The sequence below is a fragment of the Neodiprion fabricii genome, chromosome 5 (genome assembly GCF_021155785.1).
Source record: "Neodiprion fabricii isolate iyNeoFabr1 chromosome 5, iyNeoFabr1.1, whole genome shotgun sequence".
Taxonomy (NCBI): domain Eukaryota; kingdom Metazoa; phylum Arthropoda; class Insecta; order Hymenoptera; family Diprionidae; genus Neodiprion; species Neodiprion fabricii.
In genome coordinates, this window is record NC_060243.1 from 6,961,960 (window position 1) to 6,989,750 (window position 27,791).

The 27,791-nt window shown below is 41.3% G+C and overlaps 1 protein-coding gene across 1 annotated transcript; it reads left to right on the forward strand.

The window, feature by feature from the left end:
- The first annotated feature begins 397 nt into the window (after positions 1-397).
- On the forward strand, positions 398-27,259 carry LOC124183305 (doublesex- and mab-3-related transcription factor A2). Its single transcript, XM_046571636.1, has 5 exons — positions 398-1,468; positions 3,187-3,505; positions 23,260-23,678; positions 24,338-24,587; positions 25,617-27,259. Exons 1-5 carry the CDS (start codon positions 1,208-1,210, stop codon positions 26,006-26,008), a joined length of 1,641 nt encoding a protein of 546 aa, XP_046427592.1. The 5' UTR covers positions 398-1,207; the 3' UTR covers positions 26,009-27,259.
- The last annotated feature ends 532 nt before the right edge of the window (positions 27,260-27,791 follow it).

The following is a 27,791-nucleotide window of genomic DNA, read 5'->3' on the forward strand; positions in this document are numbered from 1 at the left end:
CGTATACATGTATATGTGTATACGTATAGGTGCGTACGTAGTCGAAAATGTGTGCGACGTAACCACAGAGAAAAATTGAAGGTAGAGGCAGGCATATATATCCCCTTTCACCGTGCTCCGTCTCGCCCCCGTCGTCCCCTCTTCCAAGTTTCGACGGTACAAACTCTTCAACATATCCGCGGCATCGGAGGAGCCAATGAGAAGTCGTGGTAGGCGTTGCTCGGTCGAATCGTCGACCGGATTGGCGGTCGTCTTGGGGTGGAACACTGTGGCACAGTGTTTTATTTCGCACGCGGGGGATGCCGGGTGTCGGTGGTGGGGCGGCTAGTTTCTATCATCTCTATACCCAAGCCCCGGGGAGGATGCTGCTGTAATTGTTGACAACTCGAGATCCCAGTCGAGGAGTCGCGCATTTCGGGTCGGACCTTTCCAACTCCCAAACGGCTCCGCTATTTTTACCAAACTTTAGTCTTTCCGGTGGAACATCCCTTGTCGGGTATCACACGACACCTCGTCTTCGCCCGCTATTCGTGCTCCGACTTTGACGCGGTTAATCGATTACTCAGTGAGACCAATTGGCCATAAGTTGTAAGACACGCGGTAGGAACAGTGACCGTTGATAATCCAGTTGGTACTAAAATATACAGCACACATTTGTTGGCGTAGTAGTGATTCAACGGTTTTCAAATACGTTCGTCTCGCCGGTTACTATCGAGTGTATTTTTGAATTTTAAACGTGCGATTTCAATCCTCCAGTGACAATTGACGTGATATTGTTTGAATCGAATTGCAGTCGCTGCATGGTCGACGGATATTGGATACGGTCCGTTCCCTTCATCTCCGTGGAGTGACAGAACCGGGATACAAATGAACGAACAAGTCCGAAAGTAAGGTGACATGGTCCGGCGATTCGAAGGGTTAATTAAAAAGTGATGCGGCGTGCAAAAGTGATATTAAAGACACGATGAATACGGTATAAGGAATAGAAGAAGCGTAGAGAACACTGACCCTTCCGTTCTCCATAGAAATTTTTTCAAAACGTATCAAAACAAAAAACAAATACAAATATGCTCGCGGTGTTGAACTTCTGAAATCACAAACACGGGACTGAAAAACTGGACACCAAAAAATAGTCTATAAAAAACGGACCCTGAAGCGTGAACAATTTATCACGTGCGGTTTAAACTACGTCCAAGAAAACGACGTTATGTCTCTACCTCGAGGGGTGGGACTCGGCGTGGACGTTGGCCAACTGATGCAGCAGCAACAGCAGCACCACGTTTTACCAGCGGCATTTTTCCTCAGAGCAAGTGCCGAGCGCTATCAGAGAACGCCGAAATGCGCTAGGTGCAGAAACCACGGAGTAGTTTCGGCCCTCAAGGGACACAAGCGTTACTGTCGATGGCGGGACTGTGTCTGCGCAAAATGCACCCTCATTGCCGAGAGACAACGCGTCATGGCTGCTCAGGTAAATACAGACGACGATTAATTGCCGGATTCCCCTATCGGTCAGCCCTTTCTATGGAATTATATTCAAACGTTTTCGTCATACGAAGTTCAGCCCTTTAGCTGTATACTTATAAGTCCCGGACAAGATGTTGGAATTGAGAGCGCAGATCGTTAGTCGATGGTACTTGTAAACCACCGCCGGTTACTTTGGCACATGGTCATTACACTGAGAAAAATTTCATTTGTTACAGTGACTGGAAAAATTGAATAAAACAGGTATCGTTAAAAAAAACTGTTCGAATATTTTTGGGATTACGAAGAACGAGGTACGCATAACCATTTTGCGCTATCGTCGATCCTTTTTTGGTAATTGCAACGCAAAATCAGTTTGTGAGGTTTACTCTACTTTTTTAGTTAAACAAGGCTTTAACGTCAATTTATCGTTGCCCGAGCATTAAATTTTCACAACAGTTGCAAGAAAATATAGCAATAGTGATCGTAATGAGAAGGAAAAACTAATTTTCATTTTCTACCTAGAACTATATTTTTCGATTGCGGTAAAAAATGAAAATAGTTAAGGACTTAGCGGTAACCGGAAGCGGAGTAATCCATACTTGATGTAAGCTGAGCATGGATTTTCCATACCTGGGAAAATTAGCGAAGCACATCTAGAGATTGGACATTATTGGTAGGCGAAGACTCGAATGGAATATGATTAAAAACTTTCGAAGATCATTATTGAGTTGGTAGCTTTGTTACCTCGAATTTTATGGGTATCTATGTCTATAAAATACTTTGCATCGCATTCAAAATTGATTTCGTTTTCGTTTTTTAGAATTATTCCATTCATCCCAGAGTCGTCTTGCGCTGTGGTATAGAAATTTATTCATTTTACAGAGGCTGAAAACTAATATATTAGATTAATAATGGCGTCTAGATTAATTGACACAGCGATCCTTTCCATTTGGGCAAAAATGGTGACAAAAATCAACCGAGTCTCCATCGTGAATAAGTGAAATTTTGAACTTCAAGCTGATTTGGATTTTACTGAACAATAATGAATAAATGAGATTAATGTTTCGAAAGTGCATAAATATAACGTTAACCAAAATACCATGTAACCGTGATGGAGTAAATAAACAAATCCTTCTATAATGAATTCCGTACCTGAAAAAAGTACAAGTCATCGGTCCTGCCGTACTGTAAGAGAATCGTTTGCTCGCGGTGTTGAACGGCGTTACGAATAGAAGTGCATAAGCGATGGTGTCTTGAAAATTTACCCAATTACGGTTAAACGCCTAATTACCTCCACCAAATGGTCGGTGAAAATAAAACCTCCGGGGTTTGAATAACGGCTTATTCAACGAATTAGTGAATACCCGAAAACCTCGAGAGTTCCGAGGGCTTATAACTCTTGCAAATTTTCCCTCAAACGTCACCCCCCCCTTCGTGCTTTACCACTCGGCGCATTGTGCCAATCTGAGGTCTGCAGGTTCCTTGGGAGTGTCGAAAGAAAGAAAAAATTGCGAGAAATGTTATACCTTTTATCCAGTCCCTTAATAGCGCCTTTTTATACTTCATTAACTTAGTTGCGAAATTTCCACTTCGCTTTCGTAACGTTATACGGAAAAAATTAAGGAAACGATAATAAAGGTTTCGAAGTAAACTCGAGCAATCCGCTTTCAACTACCTTTCGCGGTGTTAATTTGCTCTTTTCGCATGTTGGCAACTCTCCAGGTCGCTCTGAGAAGACAGCAGGCTCAGGAGGAGAGCGAAGCGAGAGAATTAGGCCTGCAGTTGCAATATAGCAACAATTGCACACCGTCACCAGCCGCCGCCAATTTGCCGGTTCCACCCGCTGGCGAAAGCCCCGTTCATCCTCATCAGCACGCGCACTCAAATCCCACCATGGCGATTCCCCCAAGTTCTCAGCTTCAGTCGCAGCTACAGCAAACCCAACTCCAGGGAAGTTTGCAACAGCTTCGAGTACCGCAGGACGATTATCAGACCAGCAATTCGAAGACCGAAAAGAACGAGTCGACGCGAACTTCTCCCGGTAAGTGAAACGATCCGCCGAACGGCGAAGTTCTAGTATGTCATCCTCATCCTCAAGGACCAATTATTATTTGCAACGATAAATCGTCATGCGATCGATTCAAAGACTGGTTCAGGGTAGGGTGGTTCATTTTTCAATAATTACAATAATTGGTAGCGACGTATAAATATTTTCCTACCTCCTCCAGATTTTACGACAATTATTTTCTCACCATTTGTCACAAATGTTTCGAGTGACATCTTGGAAAAGATAAACTCAAAAAATTAACCACCTTAGTGCAGGGCTTGTTATTAGAAAATCCTGCCACCCGTCGTTCGTGACCGAATTTAAAGTTTTTTAAAATCCGATCACGTGTTTCGGAATCTGACATTTAACATGCGATTGGATGGCGTTGAAGAACGAAAGAAGATACGACAGTGTGAGATTTTTTAATTCGTCAAGTAGATCAGTTGATTGACACGCATCATTGTAATAAATCTTTCTTCTAATAACCCTCCGGAACATTGCTCGATATCAATCCGCGTATCAACCGGCTTCTGCTTTGCTACGATTTCCATCGAGGAAACAGAATCCTCTGTTTATCCTTCAACCTGCGAGGGTGCAGCAAACAAAGGTTCGGCCAAATCTCGAACGAAACAACTTCTCGCAGGTATAAAATGCCACAAATGAAATCCTCACGTCTCACTGAACAAAAATTTGTGCCAATCTCCAATCGCCTACAAGACACACCGTTTCGAACAAACTGCTGCACACCAGTCCTTTAACCTGGTAGAGTAAAAATCAGCCATCAGCAGGATGAAAAATTTTCACTGTCAAGTATCTTTCTGAAAAATTATACGTATACACCTACACCTGCAAAGTTTGATCCGTTCTTATAAGACCGGGCTTAATTTCTCTGATCGGTCAGGTGAATCGCAGAGTCGTAGATGCAATGTTTTATCGCGGTGGATTAGGAAGACAATGTGTAATACAAGTGCCTAATATAGTGGTAAAGGATTTAACATTGGGCCAAAGTTAAGCCTTCGCTAACGAACGGCGGACTTCAAGTGGCGATACAAGGGGTTGCTCAGTATTTGGCTATTATTTAGCAGGCCCAAAGTCTCTCTCTCTAGGCTCGAGGGTGTGTACACACGTACCTGCCAAGGTACAACCCAGCCACTATAACCTGAACTTCTCGCTCAGGACATAATGGCTTTATACCACAATTAGGCACGCGGATAAATCCTGCACATACATAGATCCGTGGTGTTAGTACGCTCTCGTTGAATGCGGATGATGTATGTTTTATTACAAACGTATAGGAGGCACGTAGGTTTTACACGCATGTACGTACCTTACGTGAGAATGATCAAACATACCCAGCGGTTGACTTTTGCCGTGTAAGGTGGTGCTGACTTGTGAGTGGCTGAAAGCCATCGAGTACCAAGTAAGTACGAGGTGGGTAGGCAGGTATTGAGCATAGAGCAATAGTGCTCTGGGGTCACGTGACCATTGTACGTCGTCTCATTTTCACCGCGCCGTCGATACCCTCGAGTCCTGCTCGTTTTGTATGTTATATTATATACCTACCCGCGAATGTCTTGGCTCGAGGACATGCAAGGAAACAAAGAGTCGTTAAGGTGGCTCTGGTAGGTATCGCTCTTCGAGGATTCTTTAACCAAGGACCTTTCACCGTAATCTTATTGCCGTTCTGATTATTAGCATAATAATGTCTAAACCATCCATGGAATCCCCAAATAGTCGAGTATTAAACCTGACGAAAAATACTCGAGCGGTGATCTTTCGTTGACTTCCGGAGATCCGGAACCAAAGTCATGAACTGCGATTGGTTTTCTCGAATCTTCGCTTCTTGACGCAAATTATCGGTCCCGTTTAACCACGCGTATCTGCCGTGCAGAGAATTTCCGACAAATTGTTGATAACCAAAAAACAATCCGTAAATCGCATGCAGATCGTACAATCTGTCTCTAGTGCATCAATTTCGACCAATTTAGAAATTTTGAAAACCGTTCTTATCATTATCTTAAAGTTGGAACACAAATCGGTCCATTTATTGTTTCAAGGATGATTACGGCGAAACAGTGGGGTAAAAATTTGTGCAAGATTATAACAGACTCAGTGATAAAGTAACCGTAAAATGCTTGGTCGTGAAAAAAAGTTAACGAATCGAAGGTTCACCGAGGATTAAACGATCAAGACACCAAAGTCTAGACTACACCTACAATACGAGAGTCTCGAGTATCGCAAGAACTAGTCTCGATGCAAATGTATATTTGACACAGGCATCGGTATTCGAATGCCCACCACGACGAAACCTCGGCACACCAAAGGCAGTACATAACCGACACCCACACTCGGGGGTATAGATGTCGTTTATGTATAATACGAACCACCCCCACGACGAATAAGGGACGGTGGGAAGGAAGAGATCGGAGAATACGGTACACTATAGCAAGCCAAGACTTGAGTCTGTCGAGAAGTTTAGCAGTAATTGAATTTCTCGGGCCAGTGCCTTCGGCCGCGGAGATGGTCTGGCGGTGCGCGTATCATTCTACCGAGTCTTTCTCCCTCTGGCTTTCTTCCCCCTCTTCCTCACCCTCTTCACGGGGATGTGTACGCGCACAGAAACGAAGATGTGTATACATGTATATACGCGTATATAGCCAAGCGTTGAATGGAAGGACACCCCGAGTTCCCATTCACCTTGTGGAAGAGACTCCGGTGTGTCGAGCGCGAGGTTAGAGGGTTGGTTTCGGGGGTGCGAGAGCGACAGAGAGTATTAACTTTCAGACTCCGGATAAAGTCCGGTATACGTAGTAGAGTTACGTACACCGCGAGGTGGGCAGTACATGGGGTATATATACACACTGTACATATACCTGTATCTCGGAGAACGACTTAGCTTTGACTCCTCGAGGGTGGTGGCAGCGGCTGTTACGGCATTGGCCAAGAAACTTTGTCCCGTTCTGTCGGAGACACCAGGAAATTATTTTACTCCGTTCTGATCTTCCCTCCACCTCCTCCGCCTAGCGGCAGCCGGGTGTACCTAACCGCGGCTTCTTCTTATCTTTGCGGGTCATGAGATATATTCGCAGCACCGGGCGTGTACGATATCACGGGAGCCGGAGAAGCTGCTCCGAGAGGAAGAGAGAGCTCTACAAAGAAACCGCGCCGAGGAAGTGGAAGAAACACCGGGGCAAGGAACAAGTCCGTGCGTGTATAACGTATGTTTGTGGGTACGATACGCGCGTGTGTATATCTGCAGGTTTGTTCTAATGGGTACGGTGGAAACCCACCAAGCTTAGGCAAATACACACGGATATGTGACCTGTACACAAAATATGTACACGAAATCGGGGACGCCGAACGCTCCCGGTTCAGAGAATAATTAACCAAAATGGCCGCTGTGTCAACGCGTTCGATCGTCGAGGTTCGCGACATTCGGTTCACGACTCGCGTTACCAAAATTTGAACGGACCGATCCACTTGTATCTCATTCGCGCGAGGATAAATTTTTTAGAAAATATTTTATCATCCCAATTACGGTAACTCAAAATAACCCAAACTGATAATGTACTCGTTATTGGCGAACCCAACTTGTTCAAAATCGATGTCAAGTTGGAAATTACTGATTTTTTCTCTCAATGTTTCGTTACGCTAACGTTACGAGCTTTAATCTCGTAGAAATAAAAAAAAACCGACTTGTGGATTGTGCACTGAGAGAAATTTTTAATTCCAGTTACCGCTCGGTCATTAACTATTATCATTTTTGACGACAACCGAAAAATACAGTTCTAGGTAGAAAATGAAAATTAGTTTTCTAGCTGTAACCGGAAAGTCTGGTATCCGTTACTATTCTTTCTCATTACGATCACTGTTACAAAATGGTTAAGCCTACCTCGTTTTTCCTAATTCCAACAATATTCAAAAAAATTTTTTAACGATATCTGTTTTACTTAATTTTTCCAGTCACTACAGCAAATGAAATTTTTCACAGTGTGTGGATTGAAAACCGGTAAAAACTGATGTTCGCAACATAAGTGAAATTTCCAACAATATGAACAATATACTTTTAGAAAACTTGTATGTCTTTAGATAATATTTCTTTCTTTTTTCAAACTACTTCTGCGTCAAGTATTCCGCTAAACATAAATATGCCTAATAGAATTGCACGTTTTCCTGATGATAAGAGAGAATGCAAGAGATGAAGATTTAAATAAAAAAAAAAAAAAAAAGAAAGTAACAGGTACGTACAGCATACACGAGGATTGATCGACAAAACGAGTATATATAATTGTAATTCAACGTGTGTCGAATGTTTGCAAAGAGCCGTGACGATAAAGGCGAAAAATTCATCGTACCTACAACTTTGCTTGGTAAATGTATTTTGATGCGGTGGAAACAGCTAGTTTAAGGTATCGCGTGTGCATACATGGTACATGTTTATAATCATCGACATGTAAGCACATAAGTCGTACGCGTGTAGAACAATCTTATATGCTCGACTCTTCCCTCGTGACTTCACTGACTCTCGGTACATGGTCGATGGTCGAGAGCGTGACACGTTCTCAAAGATGTTTGCTCAAGATTTTTACGGAAAATTTGAAAGCTGATTTTCAGTGTTTTCTTTCTTTTTTTTTTCGTTTCATTTGTTTTTTTTTCTCTTCCTTCTTCGTTCTGCTTCTTGTTCATCGACATCTTCATCCTCCTGAGTACACGACAAGCATGTGTATGTTGTTGGACATCGACGGCATGTTACGGGCGTATTACCTCGACAGCATTACATGTGACTTTGTGCACATTTGTCTACGTACAAGCAGCCGCGATTATTATGAGAAAACATTGATCTAAGTACTAAACGGAGGTTGGCAAACGCTGAGATATTTACACTCGTTGATTATAGGTATGTTTTCAAGCCGAGACATGCGAAAAAGTTTCTTTATTTTATTTATTTATTATTTTTTTTTTTTTTCATAACCTCTGATAATTAGCAAATTACTTCTAAAATCAACAGCTGTAACTCACCGCACGGAATATCAAATTTTTTACGGATATATGTGGGCCATGAAATTTTCGACTACCTATATACATATATATATACATATATATGTATAAAATATGCGCTTTCACAAAATTTCAAACGCCTGAATTAATTCTCGTCCAGTCTTATTATATATATATATATATACTTGCAAATTCGCTATTACATTATCATAAACTTGAACAACTTCGAGTACACGAGTTTTTCGATTTCAAAAATTCACATGCGATTACATCTTCTTGTATCTTACCGTACGTGCAGTATTCAAATTTTCGGCAGTGCTTTTCAAAGGGCAAGGTTTCACGCCACTTGATTCACCGTTTGGATTACATTATAATATGTGCAGTGCGTATATAAGACGTTCCGCATAAGGGAAGCGACATAAATCCCTCGTCCAAGGACCACATGAAAGTAAGGATTACAAACGAGCGATATAATGGCCCGCGGAGGGTGCGTTGTAATGCGCTCTTCAAGTGATTTTTAGGGGCCACATTCGACACTGCACGTCGATTCCGGAGGGTGGATTTTCCCTTCCTAACCACCCAAGACTCCCACCGTTATTATTTTAAAATAACAAATCCAATACCGAGACTTGGTACTGGAATATCCTGAATCCAGGGTGCACGAAAAAGAGACAACTTTCACAACTCACAGATTAAAGTTATCGAATTTTCTTGAAACTGGTTCATTTTCTTTGAAAATAAGTGACAATTAACGTCTCGAGTGTACAATTGTGTAAGAAAACTTGATGCGAGAAGAAAAAAGCCAGTAAGAAATTTGTTGCATACGTAAAGAATTTACTCATTCAACTTCAAAGCCGTGTTTCTAAATTCAACCAACCTAAGTTTAGACGAGATTGCACGTGACTTAAATTCCAGGATATTTAAAACTTTACGGCGGTTCGCGCCATCATTTGTGCAACGTCTATAATTTTACAACACTTTTAATAAAAATCATACACGGTTAATTTGAAGCAACCCTTCGCCTCGATGTTTTTCGGTATTAAATTTGCGAAATACGATACACGGCAGCAATCATGGGAATTATTTGAGGGGTGTATCCACACACGTGATATTTCACCGGAAGCCTTATCCGCAACGGCGGATGCTGGTTGGAATTAAAACACTGTCGGGGCGATCGGGGCTTCTTACTCTCTTCCTTTCTTTTTCTTTTAATTCCTCCACCACAGGCTTACTTTTTAATTAAAAACCCGTATCTTGAACTTACTTATATTGCATAGTATCCTATTACCGCCGAATATAATATATAAGTACATTATTGAATCGCCGGATCATTTTTACATCTATATTGTCTTTCACTCCGCCTGCAATGAAAGTGAAAAAAAAAAAATTTTTAAATCCACTACTCTGCACAGAAAATGAGGAAATTTTGATAAGATAGGGTTAAAAGATCGCTATGCGTACATATACTCTTAAATTTCAATGGAGGTAAAAGTTTATGATAATAAATAATCCGAAATTATAAATGAAACTTGATCATATAGAGTCGGTTTCGTTATATAAAAGCACCTACAGTTCGAGCTTTGAAACTGAATTAAACAAAACACATGCACGCCCAGGACATCTAGAATATATATATATATATATACATATATCGATTTGTACGAGAAACCTTTAACTACACGTTGAAAATCCGAGCGCGCGAATCCCCTGACAAAAAACAAAAACCTACAGATCGTACAACGAATTGACGCAGTCGTGCAAATATCCGTTGAAAGGACGCGCCATCCGAGTAGGTACGCGTGTATTCCAGTGGTGAAATAATCGTCCAAAGTGTAAAACTTTATAACTATGTCAATCACGGAAATACATGCTTCAAGAGCGTAGGAAAAATAACATCGTTATTCGTGTAGTAAAATTCAACGCGCATGTGCTACGATGCGCGAGCAACTGTTTGCCAGGGTGACCAACCGTCTTTAACCCTAAGAAATTTTCACGGTTGCAGTGAGTATCGAGCATAACCGTCACCGACGACGGTCAAGAATTTCGAGGTTATAAACGGTTGGACAACCTGTCAATCAGTTGCACTCGAATTGCATCGCGTGTGTATTAAATTTTAGCAGACGTTGCGATCGTTAAAAATTCGCTCTGTACAACAACAAAGTATAATCGTTAACGGATATATAAAGTATCTCCGTTTCAGCGAGCGCGCTGTTAAAAAAAGATTAATAAGATAAGAAAAAAAAAGAAAAGAAAACCGCCGACGAACGTAAGGAAATTCGAAGAAGCGGTAAAAGGAAATGAAAAAAAATCAAATAACCGAGAAAAGTAAATGAAATTACGAAAATCGCTATATTTGTAAACCACAGCGCACAGTTCACCTCGCGCTTTCAGGGTTATAAAATTCGAAAACAAAAGACGGCTGGGCGCGAAACAATTAAAAACGTTACGCCCGATCGCCCCTTGCCGCAGAAATCTCCTCCCACACCCGCCATCCATTCGTTTCCATACCTCAACCCGCTAACGCTAAATACACAAACGCGATCGCTTAGCGTACATACGGATGTATACGCACATACCTCTATATATGTATATATCAACGTATACAGAGACCCCCGGAAAAACCTCCTCTCGCCCTTTCCGACAGCAATAACAAAACACGCGCGGGCTGGCGGCGGAGGTGAAAACAAAAGCGAATCGCAAGGATTTAATGACTGATCGGCTACCCCCTTTCCCTCTCCCTCTCCCTCCACCCCCTGTCCTTTCCACTACGGACGTATTGGATATCTGGTAAGCGCGAGGTATTATTATATACGCGCAACCAACACATTCGATTTAAAAAAAAATTTATTTTCCCTCCATTTCCGTTTTCTCCCGTTTCGCTCGTTTTCGTTTTTTTTCTCTTTTTTTTTCTCTTTTCGATTCTTCCTTCGTCCCCCGCTCTCTCGCTTCTATTATTTTATTTTTATTTTATTTTTTTTTTTATTTTTTTTTCCCCATGCGAGCACGAGGGAGGGTTTCCGATGCGATTTATCGCCATTCTGCTTGCGTATCGATACGTAATAATGAGAGTCTTTTGTTTCCTAAACTCCCGCCGTACCACGAGATTCCGGATGAAGTCAGAGCCGCGTAGGCTTTCTTTCTCGTTTTCGTATATATAACCGTGTGTGTGTGTGTTTCGCGCACGATTATCGTGTAAATCGAAACGGGGGTTTTTTCTTTTTTTTTTTTTTTCAAGTACACACACGCACACGAATTATGTAGGTATGTATAATATTTTTGCCGCTGTTAAATTGATCGTGATTTTTTACACAGTGAGAATCAGAAAGACACGCAACATCGTAACGGTGATGGAAATTTTCGTTTGTTATAACTTTGTCTTTAAACTTTACTGCGGGTAATCTAGGATAAGAAAGAAAAAGAAAAAAAACACAAACATGCAGGTGAAATAAAGTTTGTTGAAAACGAGGAATAATTTTTCAATTGATGGATGGTTCTGAAAATAAATGCGGTTTCACCGAATAACCCAAATTAGTTTTTTGTCCGCTTCTTCGATTCGCTATTCATTGCATCGCCATGTTTATTGAAAAGAATTGCTTTTTTTTCGTTTGAATTTTAATTCAGTCGAGTAAACTTTTGGTGAAATTTCGAAGACCTTTGAACATTTTGAAGAATCTATCGATTTCTTTATCGATTCTCTCACGTGCAGTGTATTTTGTTAAAAAAATCACGAACCTTCGTAATATATTATACTTTTCACACTTTTGCTATTGTCGCGTAAAAAAAATTCGGGAAACTTTATTTAATATGTACAACGTAAAAACTTATTACCTGCGAATTACATCAGTTTTTCCTGTATAATTTTCTACAATACAACTACAATCGAATAAAATTTCTCTCGTCAAGTCTATACTCAGATTTATTTTCCCGAGCAATCGGTGTAGCGAGACATTAATCGATCAATTTTATTTTAAATTCTTTCAACGGTTCGGTGCAAATCACTTGAATTCGCACTATTATATACACATTCAATTAATTGGCGAAGGGATACAGCGCGGTTTACACCGGCGTACATAAATCGATATAAAACGTTAAACCTTCGTACCGCATATATACACACTCTTCGCAGTTCACTCGATTCATTCTTGCCATTGACCGTCCGATCCCGGAAAAGCTCCGTGTTTATAAACCATGTATATACCATATATGTATACATATACTTTTACATTTATATACATACATATTTGAAAACAGGGGAAACAGCCACTCTGACGCGAAGTCGGGCGCGGCACGGAAATGCTTTGGAAACGGTTAGAGTTAATTGGAGATCCTTGGAGATCCTTGCGGGAGGAGGAGGCGAGACTCGAATCGCGGACCCTCCTCACCGAAATAATATTGTATATCAGCGACGAACACACCCTCAACCTACTTCTCAACTCACCCCTAACTAGCGGTGGATATACGCATGCATGTATGGCGTATCCGGCATTTTAGCGGAGCTCAAAAGTCCAATGGACCAATTATGACCGATTTCAGGCGATGTATACTGCACGATCGCGTAATTTTTCCAAATACTTTTTTGATTCTTCTTCTCCCTCGCCGTTAAATATGAAGTAAAAGAGTGAATAAAAATTCATTTCATTTGTTATGGTAACTAAAGAAATTCAGGTAAAACCGGTATCGTTAAAAAAATAGTTTGAATATCGTTGGAATTACGAAAAACCAGGTACGCGTAACCATTTTGCGCTGATCGTCGATCCTTTTTTGCTAATTGCAACGCAAAATCAGTTTCTGAGGTTTGCTCTACTTTTTTTGACTAATTTTTATTTTCTACCTAGAACTATATTTTTCGATTGTGGTAAAAAGTGAAAATAGTTAAGGACTGAGCGGTAACCGGAACTAAAAAATTCTCTTATTCTACGCTTATCAAGAAAAGAAACGCAGTGTAGGCTTGAAGTCTGTCAAAAACAAAACAGTGAAAATTTGAAGCAGCAAATCAAAAAAACTACGGCTAATTAAATTGAGATTTCTAATCGTTTCTGATTTCTATTGATAATTGTAATTTTCTGACGTATAACATAAACTATGAAGTGCTTGATTCTTTGGGTTTGGAATCGATCACGATCCAACACAATATCCCATACCTATACGTTGTTTGCCCTACGGCGTTCCGTCGGTTCCTCATCCCTGTAAAACCATTTTTATTCGAGATACGATTTTTGAAACGTGCTCAACACCGTTTGACTGACAGTAGACGGAGGAGGAGAAGAAGGATGAGTATGAGGATGAGGAGGAGAAGGAGTACTACTCACCTCGCCTCGAGAAGCAGATGTTAAATTGCATCTGGTATATCAATTCCCCTCGCCCCTAAACAGCCCATTGCTGCACGCCCGGCGTTATAACCTATATACAATTCCATTCCTATCGAAGTATAACCCACAATTCCAAGGGTCCGCGGTGTCTGCGGTCTATTATTATTATCATTATAATTATATATATATATATATATATATATACATACACGAGTATGTGCGCGCGTACATGTATATGTCAAACCACCCTCCGAGCAAATAATATAATAGCCATTATGTGCAAGGGTTACCTTACACAATGCGAGAGTAGTCCGTGGTCTATATACGAATTTCGATTCGCCCACGCAGAAAAAGAATATTACACGATGCTCTGTAATAATGAAGTTTCACCAATTGTCCGTTATATTGTACGCTTGATATGAATATGATTGTACTCGCAACGACAACGAAAGAAACAAACATGTAAAAACTATATTTCATTTGTGGAATATTAACTTGACAGACGACTGATGAACTTGTTGTTTGATTTTCAAGTGTTATTATTATTACTGCTGCATATAGTAGTGTTTTTCACCGTATGGCATGAATGTAAAATGGTTCGTTTAATTACGCTTGTAAACACAATTTAACGTAATAAATTCTCGTAAAAAATGCATTAAACATTTCGGAGCGTCTGATTTTCGGTAGCGAATAATCAGTTGAAATATGTTATTTAATTACACCAGAATCGGTCGAAGTTTTGGTGAGAGTGTAATTGAGAAAAAAAAAAAGGAATGCGGCAAGTAATTGTAAATGGTATTTTATAAAACGATCAATCTAAGTTATCGATTCAGTGCTTCGAATTGTTCGACTATACACAACCGGCTTCGTTGCAACGAACTTGGATTGCTACGGTGACCGATACAGCGTAAATTTTCCTAATCGCAGTAAAATAAAATTGAATATCCGGTGAGTAATTTTATTCTGCAATTATCATAGTGACAATAGGCAAGAAGCTCGCCGTTTGAAAGATAATATACGATGCGAAAGTAGCGTGAAAAAGTTTTCCTTCATTGCGTTGCAGGAATAACGGCCAAGGGGTGATAAGAGGGTGCATAGTCTAAGAGGCGATAGATCGACATTAAGTTATTTAACGACATTATGAACAATAGAGGTTAATAATTTATTACACCTCGGAGAGTCATCGACCGTGAGCTATAACCCGAAGCGTATAACTCGGCCCGTCCAAACCGCGTTTCGAAGGCGTCGGTGTCGTCTCGCTCCCTGGCTTCAGAGAGTACGGAATGAAAAGGCACGCCGCGATATAATGGACCTGCACCAAGCCGCTGGGGAGAAGCAGTGTAACGCCTTCGCGGAGTAATTTACTGTGAAACTCGGCTCGGCTCGAAGCGATGTCGACACCCCCGGAGGTATCTCGATGCCTTGTGACTGAACCCTGCCTGCCGGTGTCCCGATCTGCGATTCGACTTCGAGACCCTTTCGCGAGTGAGATAATTTTTGGATGGGGGTGAAAATTCGCAGGGATCGATATTTCGAATGGACGATAAATCGAAATTTCAAACTTGCGAAGATGAAATAACGAAAGATTAATTGTTCGAGTTTCTTCCTTTCTTTTTTTTTCCAAGTGTCGCTGATCGGTAGTCATTCTACTCAGCAGTCATTCTAATCGGTGAGACTTTTGAAATTCAAGGTATCGAACAGATCGTCTTTCGTTATTTCATTTTCACGTGTTTCAAATTTCGATGTATCGTCCAATCGAAATATTGAACGTTCCATGTTTTGACTCCACGCCATAATTTTCCTGTTTTCGTCACCTTGGGTAACATAAGAAGGGTATTGGTTGTGATAGAATATCACATTTTTTGATTTCTAAACGAATCTTTACGTTTTTGAACCATCAGAATCCGTAAAACAGATTTTTTGAAACATGTCGGTTTGTCCGTCAAACTGGCTAAAAAATGTAACACTTACAGGATTTTACAACTATCTAATGAGCATGAAAAATTTCCATGTCCCGTTTAATTTGAACTTCCGGGTCTACCGGGAATAAATCGATTTTCAATGTTTTACCGACGAACATTTATTTTTTTCTCCTTATTGCTTTTTCGAAATAAGCGATTATGTTTTTCCCAGTTCGTACATTTATTAAAAAACAAAAATAAATATCCGATTTTAATTCTTCTCCCAAAAGCTTTTCATTTGGCTGCCAACTCCTATCAGTTTCAGATTTTTCACTCGGCAGTTTTCGACATCCACGTGGAATTTTGTCTTACCAACCGACAGACTCTTCCCTTTTCATGGCGATGAAAAGAACCGCGAAATAAATTTTTTCCCGGCTAGTTTCTCCCGAGATTTACCCACGATTAGCTATAAATCGTTTCGTGAAGTGTTTTCATGTCTACAAGCGGATAGAAAGCGAAATATATGCTTGGTAGTCACTGCTGGTTTTTGACGAATGTGCAAGTCAAGTCGCAAACATTCGGTTGAACGGAAATGTAAACCGTAGTTGACAAAGCAAACAAATCGCGAATAAGTTTAACGAAAAAAAAAAAATGACCCCGAGTAAGTTTCGTGAATTTTAATACAAACAGGGATTAACTTGGGTGACTTTCTCAGAGGCCGCAAAAAGACTCAGTCTTCAAAAAAATAGCAAGCAAGGGTAAACCGTAATTTGTATCAAATCGATCAGCGAACACTTCCTCGAGTAATAACTGTACATTTAATACATTCAAGCTTAAAATAAAAAACAATCTTCGAATCATGCACGTGAAAATAATCTGTTCGATTTACATGCGCGACGCTAATTATATGAACAGCACTTTTTTGGATTACAAATTACTTCAATTTCGGTATTTGGCAATATGAAAGAACATTCGCGCATGTAACTTTAACATACTAACAAGTATAATTCAATAATTCACATAATTAGCGTCGCGCATGTAAATCGAACAATTCTTTTCCCGTGTGGTTGACCACATTTCATCTTTGAAAATCAGTGGCTCGAAACAATTATACGAAAGTATCAGTCTTGACTTCAAAGTGTCCTAATCGCTGTATGAGGCACCCTTTTACAAAATGGGCACTCAAAATAAAACGTCTACGATTACACATGGCGTTCGGTAAAAAATTCGTAAGAAATTCAAAGACAATTCCAGGTAATTTTCAGCTCACTCAACGACATTAAAAATAGAATATTTCCAAGACACAAGAAACGTTCAAAGATGGTTTTCAGGACTTTTGATAGATAAGAAAAATTGAATGACATTTCCAGGACCACTGAACGCCATGTTATACCACAGGAGTAAAAACTGACCAATCGGCTTTCATTCACATGCAACAATGAAAACACCGACTTGGAACAATTTACAGACATAGGTTTGAGACGGGGTTTGGACGGAGAAGGAGAAACCCTGTAGAGAGAGAGAGATGAGACATGGTCGGGTAACGCTTTCGGTTTTGCTCCTGAATGTAATTTACCGCTTTCAGGGTGTTGTTTGCTTCCGTACTGTTCATTGTTCGGTGCACCTAGTACCTACCTACCCCAGGCTCTGGGTCACTTCCACCGCAAGCGAAACCCTGAATCTAATTTATAGTGATGTTTCGCGTCGTCCACAGTTACTTGCAGGGCTATGTTCCGATTCCTAGTGTTCCATTATGCAGTGGTGTGTACGCTTCTCGTCGTATATCTGTACCGCCTCTAGTACGCATTAATACATAGAGAGAGAGAAACGTGGCTGCCCGTGGATCAGTGTATGTGTCTGTGATATTCTGAATTATTCAGCATTGTCTCCGTTGACGCCATTGTTCCCCATCTCACCCAGAGCACATCTCGCGCATCTGCACCTACGTATCCATCCCTATATGACTTCGAACAATTCAACTGCACCATATAAATATAAATTATGTCTATTCTCAGGACCAACTATACATCGACGACAAATAAGAAGAATACGACCTCGAAATATACATTGATATATCATGTGATGTGAAATTGGAATGATTCGTACTGTTTCGTTGCACAGTTTTCGAGTTATCGTAACGAATTCACCGGTACCAAAGTTTATTCCGTTCTCAATTGTTGAATGAAAGTTGTTCGAACGGTTTGTTGTATCCGAGCTTGACAACCGTCGCAATAATTCCTCCGTCGCATCGGCACATGTAACTACAGTAACGAATATACATACTGTCAATAGTTTCATAATCCTTTACCAAACATGCCTAGAAGCCGAGGCCATTAACCAAAGTGCTGATCCATCGTGAAGTTGTTAATTTTACGCCGGCATGACTAGCAGACTGAAATATTGTAAAATTCTGTAATATAATATAATGTATTCACTTTCGAATGAACGAACGGATTACAAGATGAATAGTCGAAAGGAATTCGCCGGTATCGGTGACGAGAGTAGACGGTTATTATATACTCGCGACACTTCCAATAAACTCAAGTTTTATTAGTTATTGATATTCCGAAGGTCCGCGGCGTAACGACGCGAGGAGGAATGCAATATCGCCGAGTTAATGTGTTGCCATATTCCATTACGGGGTGAAATCCACCATTGCTATACTACACGTCCACTGTTCTACTGTATTTCCCTCCCCCCCAACCGACGTCGCCGTAGTTCCTCGCCTGCCAGAATTCTGCGCGGATACATATTAGGGCGCGAGTTATACGGACGGTTATTAAAGTGTCTGACGATACCGTCTCGTCCCCCCTTTCCCTCCCCATCCTCATCCTCATCCTCGTCCTCCAGTTATATCCACACCCTGCCGACACTTCGGCAGTGCGAAGGACGCAAGCCGCGGCAAATTCCACGCGTGCCAACGCAACCACCGTGACCCGAGGTTCAACCCCTATTTCTACCCACCCCATGGTCGTCCAGTCACTCTTATAACGATCATCCATGACAAACATGATATATAACCGTCGCGCGAGTCGAGTTTCAGAGCTTTCTCCGTCAACGAGATTTTTTAACTTTCAATTAATTGTAGCCAAGCTGCCGAGTGAAAATAGCTATACTAGAGTGATTCATTTTTTAACCTTTTTTTTTTTTAAGGTGCAATGTGAAAAATTTGTTACAAATGCTGGTGTATAAATTGTCGTAAGAACTGGAGGTGGTAGAAAAATATTTTTAGGTCGCTACCAATTGTTGCAATATTTTTTATTTATTCTTATGTATACAGCTTACGGACTTACATATATATTAGTTTAATTTTTTTTTTGTGTCCCGATCAAATTAATCGTTCACCAATCAACAGCAAACTCCGCCTAACTATTCCGCAGTTGGCTGTTCTCGTATTTTATCCGAAAGATAAATAAAAAAAGGAGTATCGCATCACCTTAATGTCATTATTTCGTTTTCAGTACCAATTTTTATGAACAATGATCAATTGGACCACGATACGAAAAAAAGAAACTAATATATATAATAAGGTCCGTAAAGTGTACACGTAAAAACGAATGAAAAATATTACAATAATTGGTAGCGATGTCTAAATATTTTCCTACCGTATCCAGATTTTACGATAACTGTGTTTCCAGTATTTGTCACAAATTTTTCGACCGGTGCCTGAAAAAAAAAAGTTATAAACCGAATTACTCTAGGCTATATCAACTTACTCTTCTTCTCAGAGACCGGACTTTGCGAGTTACTCCAAGACCCGTCGTACGACGTGAAATTTCAAAGAGTTGACGTAGTACAAAAAATGAAAATTCAATATTGAATACGTGTCGTTAATTTTGATACACGAAAGGCAGTGAAGGGCGCGAGGCAAATGGTGTATATAAGAAATACTTCGAAGTTTCTACTCGAACAGAGACCTTTCACTGTAGCTGTCCGGTTACCGAGTTTCCCCATTTTGAAACTGGATAATGTAGATACCCGTTCAACAACCGTTAAAGAATGAGTAAACCAGTTTTTGTATAATGTAATTTATATATCATCGTCGTCAACTCATTCAGCACAGACAGATCCGTTGGTGGAGAGGCATAGAAGGGTGAGGAGTAAAACTCCGCCCATCAAAAAGTTGCAGAATATGGTTAAGTAGACCTTGTGAAGTAGCTCGATGTGAATTAGAAGTTGGCTACATATGGCAACCATTTTGAGAAAGGGAATCGAAGGTATAATTCAGTGCGTGTATTACGTGACGACGTACAGGCCCGGACAAAGGGTGATATATGTTATTTGTAAACGACGCCGTATCCTGAGCTTTGAGTATATTTAATCCCCTTGGTGTCGGAGAGGCGGCGTTGGGGGGGGATATTACTTTCGAGCCTTGACACGATATTGTTAAAGTATCGCCCCGACTGTAAAACGACACTTGCAGATCTAGGGGTTGTATTTCAAGACGGGTGTAGTGCGCTGTAGTAATACGGCGAAACTGCCGGCAGTCTTTTTTCCACCTCCGACCCCAAGAGCCCCCGATCCGTAACCCCTGTGACCCTAGGTCTGAAAATTCCGTCGCGCGACAGAGACACTCGGCAAGGGTGGATCGCTTCCCCCGCACTAGTGAGGGTAATAAAATCTTTTCCAGCTAAGGAATACGCCGTCCTTCACGCACCAGCTTCATATTTATTTTTCGACTTTGGATATCGTAGATACGTAATCCGGGATCGGGATGAACCGAGGAGGATGCTCAAGTATTACAAGTTACAAGTTTTCGAAAAACGTGGGGGTTTATCATCACTGTCAATGGGAAAAAAGCAGTTTTAACTACCTTCTAAGATTTTGGTTCTTTTATCGATAACCTCAAAAACTCATCAATTCTTACCCTGGTAAAATCGGGGATTTCAATAATTCGTACTTGAGACAATAATTGATTTTCAAATGAAATTTTTTCCACCAAAGTTTCACTTGCTATAAAAAAGATTTTAATTACTTCCAGGTATTTCGAATAAGCTCGACAGTTTCTTACGACTTAATTGTGTTCGAAATACGATCCCAACTCATCAGAAGTGACCGTCGCATATATATATATAATACAAGTCATATTTGTCCCGCAGGAAAGTCCCAATACCCTGCAAGTTGAAATCGGTTTTAAAATGCAGTAAAGATAACCATTCCTAACCGAAGCACGTGTTACGCGTAGGCGCAGACGAATTACACGACGAATGCAGAAGTGCACGAGTGGTTATAGTACTAATTGAGGTTGTAACGGGGGAATAACCGGAATGAATAAATCGAACGAATACTCATATATAATATACATATAAAATGTCGAAATTGGCAGAGGTGGATGAATTGAAAAACAGTCTCCTCGGCGCACGTACGCTGAGATATTTAACACTCGAGTGGTCAGCAAGAGTAAATTGAACGTGCATTGAATGACTGACCAACCCAGCGAAACCCGGCATCCCACCCTCGCGCATTGAGACGCGGCAAGCTCTCGAGTATGGCTTGCCGATGCCGATATCCACCCGACGCGGTGCTCACTTGGCGAACGCGAGGTCCGTCGGTTCCTTTCGAAGGGTGCCACGCGTCCCAGGGATTGCCCGGGGAACCCCTGGCCACTCAACTTATCCGTGAGGTTGTTAGAAATAATTGCGAAAGCACTGGGCAGGCCTGTTATACACAGAAGCAAGCCAACTCGTAGCGAGGTAATACCTACGTCCATGTATCTGCTCTTTTTATACGAGCCGGAGAAACAGAAAGCTTTGGTTATATTCAGGGAATTGAAATGAATCCAAGTCAAGTGTGGTGTAAGGTTGTACCCCGGTGCTCGATCGCTTGTTAAAAAGTTTGACCAACCGGTCGGTTAACTCTGGACCTCGATCGACTGGCGTGGATTTAGACGAACGCACACCGCCGTATGCATCCATCGACGGATATCAATTGACGAGAGGTCATGATGTAAGGGAAATAAGGTGCGTCGGAACTGAAGAGATCTTTAAAGATATCACGTAAATGGGTTACTTATTTATTTGCCAATGCCAGTTTGTGCAGTAAAAATTTGCACAGATAATAACGCGAACGCACATATCAAGCCTTTATGACATCGCCTTGGATATGTCTTCTAATTGGTTCGACTAAAGCGTACGCGCATTCTTTCACCTTATTTCCTGACATCGTGGACGAGGTCAGAGAATGTAGCTGTAATATAGAATCGGGGCAAACCAGCTGGGTGAGTCAAGTTTAACAGATTATGAGGAAAACGTGAGTGAGTCATGAATACAGTGTGCAGGTACCTACTTAGAAATACAGCGTTCAAGATGTGCCGAAAATAACAGGAAATAATAATAATAATTCGAGTGAATCCGTGTTGCGGTTTTTTTTTTTTTTTTGTCAATTGGCAAAGTCAACTCGTACCGTGCACGTTTCGTTGAAACATCCATGGCCGCACACTCTCTCTTTTTGTTTCTCCTTCTCTTACGGCGCGGTTAATAAGTACTCCACACCATCAGCTGTAAACTCCCCCGCTCCCATGCTTTGGTAAATACGTAAATTGAGGGAGGAAGAAAGGGGGGAGAAGTTTTTTTTCTGGGCGAGGCTGTAGGCACCTACGTTGGGTTACGAGTGCAGGGAGAAACTTTCGAGTACCTTTCCTTTGCCAACTCCCCAACCGACCGCCGTACAACTAGCGGTGAGTTAAGGATGCATTGGATTTTTAGCCCTGCTGCCTTATACTTGTTAGGAAGACGCAGTAGAGTGTGAACGTATAAAATGTTGCTCACTTCGTGGTCCATTACGAGAAGGACTCTCGGTAAACCAAACTACGTAGCGCGGTACTGGAAAAGTTCGAAGTTTCAAGTTTCAAGTTTGCCGGGGAACCAAGGGTATAGGAAACTTGAGACTCCCCCTTCGACCGTTTCAAAAGTTAGCTACTAGAACCAGCGTTTGCACATTCGAGAACATATTTCTACTTTTTCATCTTCTTTTTTCCTTTTTCTTCTCCTACTTTTATTTACGAATTTATAAACAGTTTAACTTTCCTCGCGATCTGAGTCCAAGTACACGTCGACAACTTCCGTCTAAACGAAGCGGTACGAGCGTTGCTCGACCGGATTGGAAAAGAAAGTAATCAACAGAGAAGAGAGGGGAAAAATGGAAGAAAGCTTGTAGGAGGATGGGGACTTGTGGTGCACAAGGTAGAACCATAAGGTACAGTGAAAACCAGTTGAACGGTTGGGTGAAATAGGTTCAGGAAAAACGTTTACATGCATGGGTACATAGTTGATAATTAGTCCAAGTACTTGAGGACTTCTGTCGACTCCCAAGATCCGAAAAGAAAAAACACAGCAGTGTACTTGTCCATATTATAATTCACTACTGTACGCGAAAAAGTGATGTTATATGTGACAGTTTGAGAAAATTCAACTCAGCATTGGACGGGACAGAATTACTATCCAAAAAATCAAAGAAATAGAGTCATCTAAGGACTGATCCATCGTGACGTTCGATATTTTTAACAGCTAGGAACTAACACCTTCTTCGTTTTTCTTTCAAGTTCCAGGTCCAAAGCGCGCCAGAATCTCCGTGGACTCAACAGGCGAGGATTCGGAGGATCACGACTCGGCCGGGGATCACATACACGAAAATCATCCCCTGGAGCGTGCTGGAAGCCGGCACCAAGTGCCCAATCCTTGCCCGATCCCGAACTCCGCCTCGACCGACTTTACGACAGAACTGGAGGCTCCGCCGTCAAGGAGGAGTACGAACGGCTCGGAATCTGCGAGTCCTGATCCCCGAGATTCCCCGGTTGAGAACACGCCTCCCTTGACACCGGCCCTAACACCGCAACGCGAGGATACGCCTGCCCCGGAGAACCTGAGCCTACGTAAAACCGGAAGTCCTCAGCCCCAGCAGACGCCCCTTCAGACAAACCTTGTTCAGGCTCATCACAGCCCACCGCCTCATTCGTTAACGGTAATTGTTGACTACTTGTACTGGATAAGTTGCTCGAGTTTCTGGTCTTGGGAAGGTATGGGCTCATTCTGGAGAAAGACACTAGGCTGAAGTCACCGATTCGTGGAAGTGGGAGACAATATCGGGAATTGCTTAACGTAGTATGAACGGAAACCCAGTTTCAGTTACGATGCCAAAAATTAGCCAATCAGTCACCTACACCCAAGAATATTTCCGCAAGCACTTAATTTTGCTTAATAATATCCCAGACAGCACAAAACTTAAAACCGTCGAAAAGACGTCTAAACGATGTCTTACGCGCCTTTGTTTTGTGACGTCTCGAACGCCCCAAGGACACCTTTTAGATGTGAGGATATTTTTTCGACATGAAGATATCTTTTGGGCGTCAGAAAATGGCGCATAGACACTCTTTAGACGACTTCAATATTTCTACTGTCTAGGATAGATGTATATATATACGGGTTTCAAACAGACGCACTGTCAAATTGTAACCACCGAGAAAGAAGCAAGTAAAATGCAACGGTAATTTTCTTTATCTGTATAAGATAAGCAATTACACGTCGACAAAAACCCTAACGAATTCAAAAATGTCCAAACCCCCGACAGTAACACAGTAGATATAACGCAGTCTAAGGATCATCTGGGGTTTGATATTTCAGACAGCAGCTCACTTTTCCCCATACGCGCCGCTTTACGGACCAGCGGCAAGTTCGCTCTACTGCGCCCCGTCTCTCTACCAACATCAGCATCAGCACCACCTCCAAGAGCAACGAGATTTGCAAATGCAAATGCAGGGAATTCAGCACTGCAATTTGCAGATTCAGCAGAGATCGCCAGTCGACGTACTCCTGCGAGTGTTTCCGGGTCGTCGTCGAGCCGACGTCGAAGCTCTGCTACACCGATGCAAAGGTACGTACGACGCACCGTGACGTGCAAGATCACCATAGCGAAACGTAAAGTGCCTAGGTGTCGATACCTTTACCATGTACCTAAGTTCATTTTGGCAGTAACAAGACCACTTACGTATTGTACCGGTTACTTCGGGTATTACTGTTCGTGTACCCGCGTCTCCTCTTGTCAATTTTCAATACGTCAGTAAATTTGCAAAAACCGACGCGTGACGTTCCGAACTGTCGATCAGGTATCGTTTGCTTGTAGATCATTAGAGTGCCCAACTTGACAGGTGCAAAGGTGTTAAAGGTACACAGGGACACTTTGGAATGAATAGAGCTTGTTTCGATACTGCACTAAACGATCTTCATTCAAAGTCACGAGAGATTAGAGTATCTCCCATGCAACTTCGTTTAGCCTCTCACTGTTATTCTCAAGATCGAAGATAACTGAAGTTTCCCTCAAGAATACAAATATCAAAAGTATCAATGCGATAAGAAAACCGACCTTACTCAAAATTTTACCTCACTTGAAACTTATTCGCGGTTCTTTCTACGCGTAACTTTTGTACACAATGAGTCCCACCATGCCCATATATAATCTAATGTCAATAAAGTACCTTTACCTAGGTAGGTAAACGTAGAGTACTTGTACCTGCAGCTACGTAGATGCGCTATGAAGTACTTATCCCGTTGTCTGGGTACTAAATATAAAGTACCTTTCACACTCTCTATATTTCCTTGGAGCGAAAACTGCGCAACTCGCACCATGAAGTGAATACATTTACTCTTCAATCCTGAACTTTTCCACTCCCAAACGTTTGGAGTGAATAACATCACTTTAAATTTCACTCGATCGGAGTGAATATTGAATACTTCACTGGAGTAAAATATTCACTCGATTTGCAATCGCGCATTTTTCATCCTCGTTCGGTGATTCTTCACTCCATTGGAGCGAACTCTCACTCCAAGACATCGAGAGAGCAAGACCTTGAAGGGTGTACCCCTCTCACGACTTCTCTCCAACCTTCTCCTTCAAAAATTTCAGGTGACGTGGTCTCGGCGATGGAAGTGATGGTCTGCGAGGACGCCCTGCACCCAAAATCGGCCTTTTCGCCACTCGCCGGGGCGCTGGCGTCGGCCGCAGCCGCAGGACTCGCAGGAGCGGCTTCCAGCGCTTATTCGCGCAGCGCCTACTGCACAGCGGCAGCCTCCCTAGCCCAAAGCCAAGGTCTACCGAACCCGAATTCAACCCCACCAACCAGACACAGATTCCTGGCGGCCCCTTACACGGGGACCGGTTACCTCCCCACGGTAATAAGGCCGCCGAATCAGGGGCCCCAGGACTTCGGGGGCCACAATAACGGTGCGAGTACAGGCGACGCCTACAGAGAAATGAGCCCCGATAACGCGAGCGACAAGACAAGCTACTCCGAGTGATACATCGGCGGCTACTATCAGCACGCTAGCTTCTATCAGTAGCCGCTTATCGCCAAGTAAGTGCAGACAAGAGGTTACCAAAGGAAGGCCAATTCGCAGTGGCGTGATACAGTTGCGGTTAGGAAAGGAAGGCGTAGAAAGCGCCGCGGAATTTAAGGTGATTTAAGGTGATTTAAAGAGGCATGACGAAAACTTTTCTGAACTTTACTGACTCTCACCGATTAGACATTCGGAGTTGGCGTCTGCTGAGAGGATTTTGGACGGTTTTTACGAATGATATGACGGAATAGGTAAGTCGCGCTGCTGAGCGTGACGTACCTATATAATATAATTATACATATATATACACACACACACACACCTGCATACGTGTTGAATCATAAGTATGGCAGTGTACTATAAGGTACGAGTATTTATTTTAGCTTTGACGAGATCGCAATACGTGAATGTCCGTCTATGCGTGGGACAAAAAAATTGTCAAATATGTCGCGTTTCTATATACCTATGTACATGTATTACTTATGCAAGTTTGGTAAAATAATATTACGTAAATTTGATAAGTACTAATACATATATGTATATATATATATATACGTATATATACATATATATACATATAGTTTTTAAGAGTTATACGATGTAAGCTTATATCGCACGAATTATATTAATATAATAAACTGACTGCAGTTACGAGCTGAAATATATGAATAATTATTGTTATTTGCAAGACTTGTGTAAATGGAATAACAAATCACTGAAACTTATTGTTATACACGTATGTATTTAATTAATGAAACCCGAGTGATACAAGGAAAACGGAAGAAAACGGAATATAAATAATCTCTGTCAAGTTCTAGAAGCGAATCATATACTTTCTGGCGTGTACGCATATATGCATATTTGTTGAAAAATATAGTATATAAGTACAATTCGGTACTAATATGTATATGTAACATATGCAGACGACTGTATAGATGCGATAGTTGTACCATTATTATATTATTATATCATATACATATATCATAGACAAGGTGTAAATAAACGAGTGCTAGCTAGCTTTACAGTGTTATTAAATTAATCAATGTTATCCAATATAAATATATATATACACAAACATATATATATATATATACACATATATATATGTGTGTATAAAATAGTATATCGTCTACGATGCGTTTAGCTAAATACCGAAACAGAAATTAATGGACTTAGGAAGAAACAGAAAAGATTAAACGAACAAATAATAAATTAAAAACACAAAAAAAAAAAAAATAATGTACTACTGTACCGTACAACTATGTATAGCCCAAAATAAACAATTAATTAGTAACTCGGTCGTGTGTTATCAAAAAATTTACCCCCGCTTGTACTTCTTTTTCCTCCATTTTCGAAGAATATTCAGTCACTCTGATACTGACTATTCAAACGTGGGCAGACAAAGGTGTAATATACGTATATTGTATATGTATACATTTATTTATTTATACACATATATACGCTATAAGGCTAGACGATGCTTGTTAAATCAATTAACGCCGTGTTTACAGTAATAATCGCAATAGAATACAATTACGACGGGACCTGGGGGTCTTCTCCTTGAATTAAATATTCACGCCGTCGGCGTGCGGGTACAAAACAATGTCAAGATTAGCCCCCAGGGTGAGTCCTGTTAGAAATGAAGTCCATCCGCAGACAATAACGGTACGTATATTGGCACCCCGTCGCGCATAGTGTTGCCAAACTTGACACCTGCCCCCGAATAACGAACTCGAGTATCATC

Bases quoted from the DNA above. Each gene is read 5' to 3' on its own strand.
- LOC124183305 (XM_046571636.1), top strand. From the start codon at position 1,208: ATGTCTCTACCTCGAGGGGTGGGACTCGGCGTGGACGTTGGCCAACTG. The intron at 1,469-3,186 runs GTAAATACAGAC...GCAACTCTCCAG, and splicing joins AACGCGTCATGGCTGCTCAG to GTCGCTCTGAGAAGACAGCA. The intron at 24,588-25,616 runs GTACGTACGACG...CAAAAATTTCAG, and splicing joins TCTGCTACACCGATGCAAAG to GTGACGTGGTCTCGGCGATG.